At 37.0% G+C, this 11,489-nt stretch overlaps 3 protein-coding genes across 8 annotated transcripts in view; 2 read left to right on the forward strand and 1 right to left on the reverse strand.

Moving 5' to 3' along the window:
- Positions 1 to 7,970, reverse strand: part of KIF18A (kinesin family member 18A) — a 77,200-nt gene extending 69,230 nt beyond the window's left edge. For both annotated transcript variants that reach the window (XR_005653563.1, XM_039866102.1), the window contains exons 1-2: positions 7,786 to 7,970; positions 2 to 374 (exon numbers count right to left, since the gene is read on the reverse strand). Coding sequence is in view for 1 of the 2 variants with exons in the window: in XM_039866102.1 (XP_039722036.1) it covers positions 2 to 326 (325 nt within the window). In the remaining variant the exon portion in view is untranslated. The remainder of the gene's footprint in view (position 1; positions 375 to 7,785) is intronic.
- LOC120609239 (uncharacterized) lies at positions 7,331 to 10,309 on the forward strand. Its single transcript, XM_039871593.1, has 3 exons — positions 7,331 to 7,339; positions 7,703 to 8,156; positions 10,073 to 10,309. The coding sequence occupies exons 1-3, from the start codon at positions 7,331 to 7,333 to the stop codon at positions 10,279 to 10,281; spliced, it is 672 nt and encodes a 223-aa protein (XP_039727527.1). The 3' UTR covers positions 10,282 to 10,309.
- METTL15 (methyltransferase 15, mitochondrial 12S rRNA N4-cytidine) overlaps positions 8,060 to 11,489 on the forward strand; it is a 150,950-nt gene continuing 147,520 nt past the window's right edge. For 2 of the 5 annotated variants that reach the window (XM_039866142.1, XM_039866157.1), the window contains exon 1: positions 10,139 to 10,310. The gene's annotated coding sequence lies outside the window, so the exon portion shown is untranslated. Of the gene's footprint in view, positions 8,184 to 10,077; positions 10,311 to 11,489 lie in introns of those variants that run through there. The other 3 variants (XM_039866132.1, XM_039866150.1, XM_039866122.1) reach the window with 3 other exon arrangements.

Raw genomic sequence — 11,489 nt, forward strand, 5'->3', positions numbered from 1 at the left:
CCTGTGCAATTATATCCATTCAAAAAACTACGAAGAATTGGCTTAGTAGTATGTTCAAAAACTTCCAACTGAGTTGAAGTTTCATCAAAAACAGCATCAAATACAAATTTAAGATCCTTATTTTGTCTCTTTGTAATATCTCGATTTGCAGTTTTCTTTCCATGGAAAAAACTGATTTCTTGTTGTTTGGGATCAAAAACTAGAATATGCTTATCCACAACATGGACCACTTTATGGAATTCAGTTGTCTTTTCCTTTGTGTTTTCAGGACGTACACGAACAACTACTTTCATGTGGTGACACAGGTCTTCCTCGGTGACAGACATTGTTGATTATCTTGATTCTTTTGTTTATATGAATGCCTAAATACTCTTCTGAAATTAAAAAGAAAAATAAAGTATTAATATTAGCTCTACTTGTATGCAAAATGACTGGCATGTAGTATTCATTTAAAAAGGTATTAATTCTGTTCTGGTAAATGTGACTGCAAATATATATACAGTTATCTTTGAACAACATGGGTTTGAAGTGTGCAGGTCCACTTATGAGCAGATTTTCAAAAATAAATACTTTAGATGTATTTTCTCTTATGATTTTCTTAACTTTTTTCTCTAGCTTACTTTATTGTAAGAAAACAGTATGTAACACATATAACATACAAAATATGCACTAATGACTGTTTATGTTATTGGTAAGGCTTCTAGTCAACAGTAGTAGGCTATTAGTAAAGTTTTTTGGGAGTCAAAAGTTAATATGCTTGCAGCCAAGACAACTTTTACTAAAAACAGTTCACGAGCCAAGGGTCTCCTTTCATTACCTAGATATGATTCTGAAAGATCCTTTCCTGTTCATTCCCATGACCCAAACTAAAATAGTGCTGGAGCCCTTATAAAATGAAAGCTAGGTTTTCTGGGTAACCAGCCTAGCTGTGATTGTACGTGGTTTAGCTGCAGTGCCTGAGTTTAAGTGGAAGACCAGAGTCTGACTAATATTTCAGGTAAAAAGATTTATCCAGGTTTTGTATGTGTGTATCATTTAATTTTCTATATTGTGACATAATCTGATCACTTTCATTGCTGTGCAGATAACATATTATAGGGAATAAAGACCAGGTACATCATTGAAGAAATATAGACAAGAGATGATGTTGTCAACTCATCGTGGCAGTCAGATTCTGGATGTATTCTTGAGGTAGAAACAACAGAATTTCCTGATAGATGTGGAGTATGAAAGAAAGATAGGATTTGAGAATGAGTCCGACGTTTTTGGCTTGAATGTTAAAAAATGGAGTAGAGGTGATAATAATGGAGGGTAGAGCAGATTTTAGGGAGAAGATCAGGGGTTCACTTCTGTACATCTCAGAGAATTTTAATATGCATCCAGGTAGAAATGTCCAGGTAACTAGAAGCCAAGTTAAGAGAGTAAAGGCTGTCCTCAGAGTCTTAATGCCTTCTGAAGCTTTTAAAAAATTTCAAAGTCTTCAAAAGGGATTAAGATTTTGGGAGAAGAAGCTTTGAATCAAGGAGGAGAGATGATCAATTTTGTTGAATGCTGCTAATATGTTAAGTACTTAATAAGAAGTAACCATGGGATTTAGCAACATAGAGAACAAAGAGAAAAGCAATTTTGGGGGAATAATGGGATAAAAGCCTGAATGAGAGAAGACTTAGAGAGTGAACAGAGAAAGTACTACGGCAAAAGTGAGCAAAAAAATGGTGTGGGTGGAGGGGGAAGAAGGATTAAAATATTTTATTTGTTTTTTAAAATGGGAAAAATAATAGCAATGATAAAGCTAAAATAAGTCATAAAACCATATACTTTTGGAAAGAATTCAAATAAGGCCAACACAATCTAAAAGCAGAAGACACTGGACACAGCACTCCCTTTTTAGGACTCTGTTCTCACCCAAAAATAGAATGCTGAAGAGGAAAGATGGTCATTTGGATTTTAACAGTCAGGTCCCAAGTGAATTACAACACTTTTCTTCATCCTTGAACTTCTGTCTAGCCAAGTCCCACAAAGTACCTATGCCTCACTTCCATGACCTTGGACAAATTACTTAATTTCACTGAATCTCAGGTTTCTCATTTGTATAAAAGAGATAATACTCAGAGCACTGTTGTGAAGGCAAAAAGAGATAACAGGTATTAAGTGTATTAAGGCATTCAATAAATGTCAATTCTCTTCCCTATTTGTCCTCAGTTGTGCCTCTTCTTCCCAAAGATACTGATCTATCGTTTTAGTGTTTCCCAGTGGGCTTATGCCTGGCACTTTGGGTAGGGCAATTCTTTCTTGTTTGGAACTGTCCCATGTATCAGAGGATGTTAGCATTTCTGACCTCTGTCTATTAAGGGCTAGTAGCACCCCACATTCCTTGTGATATCAAAAACTAATCTCTAAAAGCTTTTAGAAATAGTGATGCTTTGACTTTAACTGATATACTTTTTAAAATGAGAGATAAAATGTACACAAATGAAATGGTTAAATAAACATATATAAAACATTAGGTGATTATTTTAAAATAGACTTTAGAATCTCAAGGTTGGAAGGTATCTCTTGCTAATTAATTAATTAACTAATCAATTCAATAAGTTAATTATTAGCTGTTGGAGCCAGACAGCTTAGGTTAAACTCTCAACTCTACTACTTACTGACCTTGACAGTGGGTAAGCTGTTTAACCTCCTGTGGCTCAGTTTCCTCATCTGTAAAATGGGACTAATACAGAAAAATGCCTGGCACAGAGTATGCAATACAAGTGTTTGTCTTATTATTATTATTTACAGTGTAGTGAGGGAAACAGATATTAACAAAATACTGACACAAAAAAGTAAAGGTATAATTGTGACAAATGCTATAAGGTAAAGGTTAACAGTGCTGCGGACTATAATGGGGGATTGATAGAGAGCTTCCTAGAGGAAGTGATGAGTTGTAACCAGGTATAAAAAGCATTTTGTGAAGGAAATCTAGTTATGCATTCAACAAATCCTTATTTAGTGCCTTCTATGTGCTAGGCATTTTTCTGGGCCCTGGGATACAGAAGATCAAGAAGGTAGATGGGGGCTCCTATTTTAGATGGGGGAATTGAAAAAAGCTTATCTAGTGTGGTAGAAAACAGTTTGTGCAGTAGGCATAACTGGCTGCATAGTCAATTTGCTTAAATCTTGTTTTTGCAAAGGGTGAGGGTTGCATTAAAAAGATAAAGCTGGATAAGGGTGGGGCCAGATTTAGATCCTGACTGCAAGGCTATAGAGTTTAGATTTGATTTATAAGTTAATTAGGAAATATAGAAGGTATTTTAAAAGGCAACAGATCTTATTCAAATAATATTTCAAGAAGAAAGTCTGACAATTATCTAAAGAGGTTTAAGAAGTATAATGTCAAATACAACTTTGTTTTACAGATTTACTTGTTACAGATTTTAAGACATTGATCTTAATTTTTAAAGTATCACATTTCCTCTACTTTTTCAAAACATGAGTAAATATAATTTTCTTAATAAAAATACATAAGGGCAACAGAATCACTAACATGTAAAAATCTGTCTATGTTCAAATATACTGATGTCTTCAGGAATTAATGAGGTTGTTCTTAGATTAATACATAAGGCCTGCTTTCTTTTCTTACATGGTCATGTAAGAGATGAACATCTAGATGATTCTGAATAAGGTACACAAAAAGCAAATTCCTTGACCAGGTTTACTAAAAAGTGGCAAAATAAATGCCTAAATATTGTAATAATGTGTTGATTCAAAAATACTTTCAGATGATTATCCAGAAGATAGTATCACAGTCTCTGATCAATTTTGTCATATCTACTGCTAAGTGGTATTGCTGAATAGAATCAAAAGAACATGCTGGAAGGATCTGGTTGCTGGGACTAAAACATTAAGGATAAGTACTCCCAACAACCTTGTTTATATAAAAGAAAGGTATATGTCTAGTCTAGAGAGGGTAGAGTATAAGAGAAAGAATAATGAACAAGCTCGTGAAGGGGCTTTTCTTTGCCAATCTATACAACGATAGGGTTGGACTATATGATATCTAAGGTCCTTTTCTAGTTTTAAAATTTTGATTATCGCATATGATTAGAAAAGGATAAAAGTGACAAGAAATAACAGCTAATGAAACCATATATATATCTTTTACCTTTATACCCCTAATCTCTTATAGTGAACCTATTATATAGTAAACTCTCAAATAATTTATTAACTAAATAAATTATAAAAAGTAGACAAAGAATCCATGAAAGGAATTTACACATTTAGAGTAGAGGCAAACATACAATATATTTCTGTAAGAGAATCAACATATTACAGTAGAGTACAATGATTGGCAATAATAGGCAATTATAGCGAGGACCCTGAAGCATCGAAAAAAGTTTAAAAATGTGCTAAATTTCTTGTTATCCAAAATTAGGAAAACTGGAAGATAATGTTTTATGTTAATCGTTGGCGGTGGTTACAACTATCATTTGACCAGGGTAATATTCAGTTTTCAGGGAGATCATTTACATAAAACGGCTCATTGCTCTGCTATGTTTAATGAAGAGGTGTTATAACCTATTTCTCTTCAATTGTTGCAAGATAATATAAACCAAGTTGAACTTTAGCTATTAAGTAATATTAGCTACTGTTCACTCCAGATAAAATATAACCAATTAAAGATTCACCTCCAATTATATGCAAGTACAATAAATTTTATTTAATTCATTAATGGTATGCACTGATAACTTCTTCAAAAGTAATCGGATTATGTTGTGTATCTCATGTTATTATCCCTGCTCTAAACTCTTCAATTACTTCCCAGCATAGAATAAAATTAACTCCTTGGCATGCCTTGGAGATTCTATATCTGGCCCCTATCTACTTCTCTGACCCTTTCTTCAAATGTTATCCTCACCCTTTATTCTGCTTCAGTTGCACTGCCCTTCTTACTGTTTTGGAAAACCAGTCTTATTCTGGCCTCATTGCCTTTCACTTTCTCTTCTCTTTGCCTGGAAGACTTTTCTTCAGATATTTGCAAATCTTAATCCCTCAGTTCATCATTCAAGTCTCTCTTCAAATGTCACTTCACAGATGATTTTCCTAAAAGTTCCATTCAAATAGTATCATCCTGCCCTTGCCTCTCAATCCCTTACCAGCTTTTTCTTCCTAGCATCTAGACCGACTGGAAAATATATATTATTTGGTTACATATTTATTGCTTGTTTCCCCTCTAGAATGTCAGCACTGTGGACTTTACCTGTATCCCAGAACCTAGAATAGGGCTTGTCTAAAGTTTAGGATTCAATACATACTTGTTGAATAAATGAATAAACTAATGCAGATTTTTAAGATATGTGTGCAAAAAAAGCAAGAGCAGAATAGTGGACTTGGCAAGCAACCATCTGTATTTTTAAAAGGCACATACATATTTGTATATGCAGGGGCTCTCTCAGGAAGGGAAGATAGAAACTGATAATGCCAGTTGCCCCATGGTGGGGAAATATGAAGATCTGGGTGACAGGAAGGCTTACTTTCTACTTTGTATTCTTTTTTTACTGTTTGGAGTTTAAACAAGTCTAGATATTTATATTTCAAAAACAAAACAAAACAAAACAAAACAAAAAATTATAAAATTTACTGTAAACACAATTATCATTTAATAACAATAAGTTTTACTTATAGCATACTTTCTGTTGAGCACTTACTCTACAGACAGAAGTATGCTAAGCAATTTACATACTTCTCCTTTGATCCTCATAACTATCCTATCATATAGGTATATTATTATCAATCCTGTTTTATAGAAGGAGAAACTAGCACAGAGAGATTAACTGGCTAAAGTCATACTACTGGAAGCATAAGACATGGGATTTGAACTCAAACTGACTGAATGTAAGTTCAGGTATTTAATCACTACTCTCCCTGATATAAATACATAATCCCCATAAAGTTTCTTAAAGAATTAGTTAAAAATATATATTGCCTACTTTTGATAGAAACCTCAGGGCTCAGTACAGGAGCTCTTGAATGAATGTTGAAATAAAACTGAAAGTTCATGACTGTTCTGTGCTTGTCTGATATTATACAGTATCTATTCTAACTGAATATGCTGTCAATTGAGAAATCATGGATTAGGTTGCTATGATAACTAGTAATAATAAACAATGATTATCATATAAGCACACTCTATATGCCAGGCATTATGGTAAACACTTGACACTCATCATCTCATTCAATCCTTAAAATAATTACATAAGGTAGATTCTACGATTGTCTCCATTTTACAAAAACAGAGACTTAGCTTTAGGAAGAGTAATTTTTCCAAGACGACATAGCTAGTAAGTGGGGAGCCAGAATGTGGACCCAGGTCCAAATCCAAAGTCCATGTTCCTAACAACTATGCTCTACCGGAATCAGTTTCAAACAATGAAACTAAAATTTTGCACAAACTATTCTGAATGTAGAACAATACAGTTATAAATTATTTCTTAAATATGAACTCTAACTTGAATTAGATTCAGATCCAACAAACATTTTTAGGACCATGAACTATCCTTCATACTATTATTTATATTCTCTCTGAAACTTAAATCTCTTTTTTTTGAAATAATTTTACCATTGGAGTAACTGCTTCTACTAATTTACAAGCATCAGGGAACAAAAATTTCAAATGCAAGGAAGGGCAGCACTGACGTCTGTGCTATTTTTTCCTCCTAGTTTTTATAGTTGAGAGCATAAATGTCATTTTATGTGTACCTTAATTGATCCAGAGTAGATTTATAGTGGGACAAGATGCACTTTTAAAATGAAAATTTTATGTACTTGTAAATATTTGTTCAATAGCAGAAGCGATTAATTACTAGAGTTAAAGGTAATCTTTGTATGGAAACAGACAATTCTTACAAAATGGAAACTTAATAACAAGCACTATCTAGTCTTTGAATCTTATATTTTCTAGCACCAAAGTTCATTAATACCTCCCAGAATTCAAGGTGGGAGTTGAATGTGGTGGAATAACACTGCCAACCAAAATCTGTAGAATGCCTAACACATTCTACCTGATTGTTAATGGTTAACCTAAACTACGTATTACACAGCAAAATTATTCAGTTCTGCTCAAATCTCTTTTCGTAGGGTAAACAGCATTCAGGCTTGACCTGTTTGTAACTTAGTGTCCGTCTAATGAGCTCCTAAAGGAGTGTTGCAGAAACTAAGAATAATGGTAGAAGAACTGATTATCAGTGCTTAAAGTCCCGTTCATTTGCATCTTCCCAAGCAGTATCTCTTCCGTACCTCATCTGATCCTCAGCAATCTCGTTAGGCAGTGCTGGCAGGTTTTACCTTGATGCTCAGGGTAGGTTCCCGACTGACCTTTGCCAGGCTAACAGCAGAACCACGCCGAACGAAAAGTTTATAAATTGGTGAACCAAGGGTCCTCATTTGATAGTTAAGCCCAGGGTTACATTTATACCTGTGTCTGAAACAAAACACTGAATTTGGAGGCCGGAAGGAACTTTACGCTATAGGATGCTGGACAGTTAAAGTGCTCTGCAGAAGCCTGGGAGAGAGGCCAGGATGCCCTTTAAAACTTCGACTTCCTCAGAATTTAAGGCAGGAGATTCCTGCCCTTCCTGCTAAGCAGGCGAGAGATCCACATCAGGCAGAGCCATGCTCTAGGGTATTCTCGAGTTCCTTCTTCCTTTTGTTTTCTCCCCAGGGACCCCCAACCATTTCCCCCCCCACCCCCTCCCTCCTCCCTCATCCCCAATTTAACGCTTCCATAATTGTCAACGAACCCACCTGGTTTTCTACACATGAGGCGGCGGGACCCCTCAGCATCCAGCAAAACGGGTCATCGAAAGGAGCGTCCGGAGACCAGTTTTCTCCACAAGTACCTCTCTTCCACCGCAGGCTCAGAGGGGATACCGTCACTGCTCACTTCGATATCAGCTTCCCGGCGATTCAAACTCAACCAAAAGATTCAAACCCAAGCCAGCTTCCTCAGTGCGTCGTTTCATTGGCTGCCGTCTTCATGACGTCATCACGCCGGACGTTTCCGCGGCGCGCTGCAACTTGGCACCGGGAGTCTCCGCCGCGCGGCCCAGCGGAAGCTGCCCGACTCCGCGTCGCCGTGGCAACGAACAAGGCTGTTTCCGGAGGCGGTGCCCGAGGTGGGCGGGGCTAGGCCGCAGCCGCAGGTGGGAGTCAGCCACCTGGGATTCTCAGGCCACCTCCAGACCCGCGGGCGCGGGGCCGGGTCCCTGGGTTCAGGGTGTGGGTGAGACGGGTGCGGGCGGGGGTTGGTGTGTGCCCTCTGCTAGAGGGAGAGGCGGAGCCTGTTGGGTGTAGATTAATGGATTCTGGGTTTTATTTTCTCCTTTTCTATATTGGCTAGTGAGGCCTCCAAAGCACAGGTCCCAGGCTCTGGAAGATGTAGGAACCTGTTTCTTCCAGGTAGTTTCACTTGGACTGAGCTGGGGTCAGTTTGCCTCAGTTAACTGAAAGTCCATGGCTTTTGGTTTGAGGCCTTAGACTTCATGTCTCGGGACTCCCAGGCCTACTCCCTTTATTGCTAACTGTGAATCTATTTGGTGTTTGGCTGTGTTTTTACATTTCTTTGTAGTGATGGCATTACAGAATAAATTCATTGAAATTTATTGGCCTAGTTAATTATTGGATTCAGTGGTACTTTTAAGTCCTAGTTTGTAGGTTTTATTTCAGACAATACACTTTAAAAACAAAAAAAACCTAGAAAAAAATGAGAAATATGTTTGCTAAGATAACTCTATGAGATTTTTAATAGTAAGATCTGAATTTCATTGTTCTTTGAATTACCATTATCGTATCCATTCAATTATTGTAGAATTTAGGGATATAATAGTACACATTGTGTCAATATTCCTGCCCTCTCAGTGCATATATTCAATATCACCATATAAATAGGATGGTGCAACACCAATGCAGAGTATTAAAGGTGAAATAATGTATGGAAAACCCCTATAATACGGACATTTATTTTTTATTGAAGAAAATCAGAAGCGCTGTATATTGTGATGCATGTTATATGATTGTTTCTGAACATTGGGTAGACCATCAATCAGTAAAGTTACTAGGTTGTATTACATATATCTTAGCAAATACAATAGTTATTTGTACGATGCTGAGTTTGGTAATAAAATTGAGAAGGTTTTTTTTTATTTTCAGATATACACTCACTGTATCGTAGTTTACCTTTGATGTCCTGGGCATTTTATTTACTTTATGTATGTTATCTCATTTAATTCTCTAAACAGCCCATGAGATGTGGGTACTATTTATTTTACTGAAGAAAAAAACTGAAATTTTCAGAAAATCCAAAAAAGGAAAATGTTTTTCTTGAACTGTACAAGCAAGCTAATTCAGAATTGAGTAATTTGTGAAATACTTTCCAGATTAAATGATATTAAGATGCTATCTTAATCTAGTCTTAAAAAGAGCATGTTTTACCAATTTTTTGTAAAATTGCATTGATCATTGGTGACTAAGTAGAGGTCTTTTAAATTTTGTTGTTTTTGACACCTACATTGTTTAAGGCTTACCAGTCTCACAGGTGTTTTCACACCTAATCTAAGTACTTATTTTACATTTAAATTCTGCCTTATACTTGCCATTAGGCAGTGTTCAGCGTTTAGATGAGACTAGTATTTTTAAGGGATATATATTTAGTTAAAGCAGAGAAATTTGAATGTTATAATCAATGTTATTACTGTGTCAACTCTCTTTGGCAAGACATTTAGTATAATAGAAAGGATAAGAGACTCGCATATTTTGTAACGAAATGAAGGAAAAAGAACCAGAATTACTAGAACTATATCGTACTAAGGAAACAAATTCCCACCTTTTTTAGAAATTGGAGTATAACTACCTGCTTGGTTATTGAGAACACAGAAATTTAACATAGGTTCATAGTAAACTGAAAGAGTGGAGATAAGTATAATGGAAAGTTAGATTTAAAGTTGCATCGGGCATTTATAAAAAAAGTAAAAGTGAATTTAAACCCGTCAATGGTAGAGTCTTATCCCTCCACCGCCCACCCCACCCCCGCAAGGAACACCAGTTGGAAACCCCAGCGCCTCCAAGAGCCTTTGGCATCTGGGGGCTGGAAGCGGCGGAACGAAAGGCAGGCGTTCTTCGGTTGCTGGGGCGGACTTGGACCCAATCTGTCCGTCCTTTCAAGTTTCCCCCATGGCTGAGACCAAGGCGTGCGGCGAGTTCAGGTTCTCCGGCACCGTAGTGGTCGTCGTCGGCCCAAGTTAGAGGCCAACTGAGAAATCTTCGTGCCTCAGGTGAGAGGAAAGTGGCCAAGTCCCGGGAGCTCTCCAGGCGCTCACCCCAAGCCTGTGGGCGGAACTTCCAGGGGTCGCCGAATACGCCTAGGACGAAGGAAACACACCTCTGCTCCCTCCCCAGCTTTTGCTTCATCTCCACACTCTGTTCAGAAGTTTCTAAACAGTTTTCCTCGTCAGGGAGTAATTCTTAGGCAAAAGGATGCATTTTTCCCTGTTCCCTTTAGAACTTTCACTTTCTCCGTGTTTGGTTACCAGGCTCCAGGTCGGGTTTCGCCTTAGGAATTAAGTTTTCAAAGTTTTCTTTGCCGGAAAAGCTGATTGCAGAGATGATAACTGGTAGTACGGTTGAGAAAGTAGTTTTCTAGGTGTCACTCACCCTTGTATTTCCACAATTAGAAGAGTAACCTGACCAATTAAGTGGCCCCAACAGTTTAAACTGAGCTTTACTGGCAGAGAAACAAGTTAAATGACCTATCTAGGAAAAACAAAGTTGGTTCTAGAGGCCACGTTTCCTGACTCCCTGCTTCTTTCCTGTGACCAGAGGGAACTTAAACTGTTAAATCATTTAGGAGGGTTTGGTTCTTGGCTGATTGAAGGCATGCTCTGGGTTATCAGGTAGGAGATTGGGCTACAGAGAACAGGGAAGGAACGCCCTTTGGAGCTTGCCCCCTTCCATTTTTACGGAGGTATTCAAGGAAACAGCTAAAGAGGAAAATTACCTATTGTGGCCCCTTCTACATGTTGACCCAGTTAGTAACCAGTTAGTACATAAGAAAATCTGCAGGTGTTGTACCTTGAACATAGTTGAGTAAATACATAGAAAATGAATCCAGAAGAATTAAATGCTGGTAAAGAAAACTTTTTTTTTCTGTCTATTCCACTTGTGTTTTCCCTTGTGGTTCCAATTCCTAAACTGAAATTGATGGCTTTGTTTGTTTTTTAATCAAAATCTGGACATACAATGCAGATTGTTTAAACACTCCAGATTGTACTATTTAGACCTATACACTCTATGCCCTTTGTTACTCCAGAGTAGTCCAGAGTATATAGAATGTCCAAGTGAAGCAGGACTAAGCAATAGGATATTGACTCCCTAAAAAAAAAATGTAATTCATGAAATAGTACAAATAGTGTAGTTAAAGTACCGTGCAATTACATAAGTGTATTAAATAGAAC

Source organism: Pteropus medius, unplaced genomic scaffold (assembly GCF_902729225.1).
Source record: "Pteropus medius unplaced genomic scaffold, Ma_sr-lr_union100, whole genome shotgun sequence".
Classification (NCBI taxonomy): Eukaryota; Metazoa; Chordata; class Mammalia; order Chiroptera; family Pteropodidae; genus Pteropus; species Pteropus medius.

Excerpts from the sequence above, each read along its gene's own strand:
- LOC120609239 (XM_039871593.1), top strand. Across the intron at positions 8,157-10,072 it reads TTCCGGAGGCGGTGCCCGAG|GAACACCAGTTGGAAACCCC; the intron begins GTGGGCGGGGCT and ends CACCCCCGCAAG.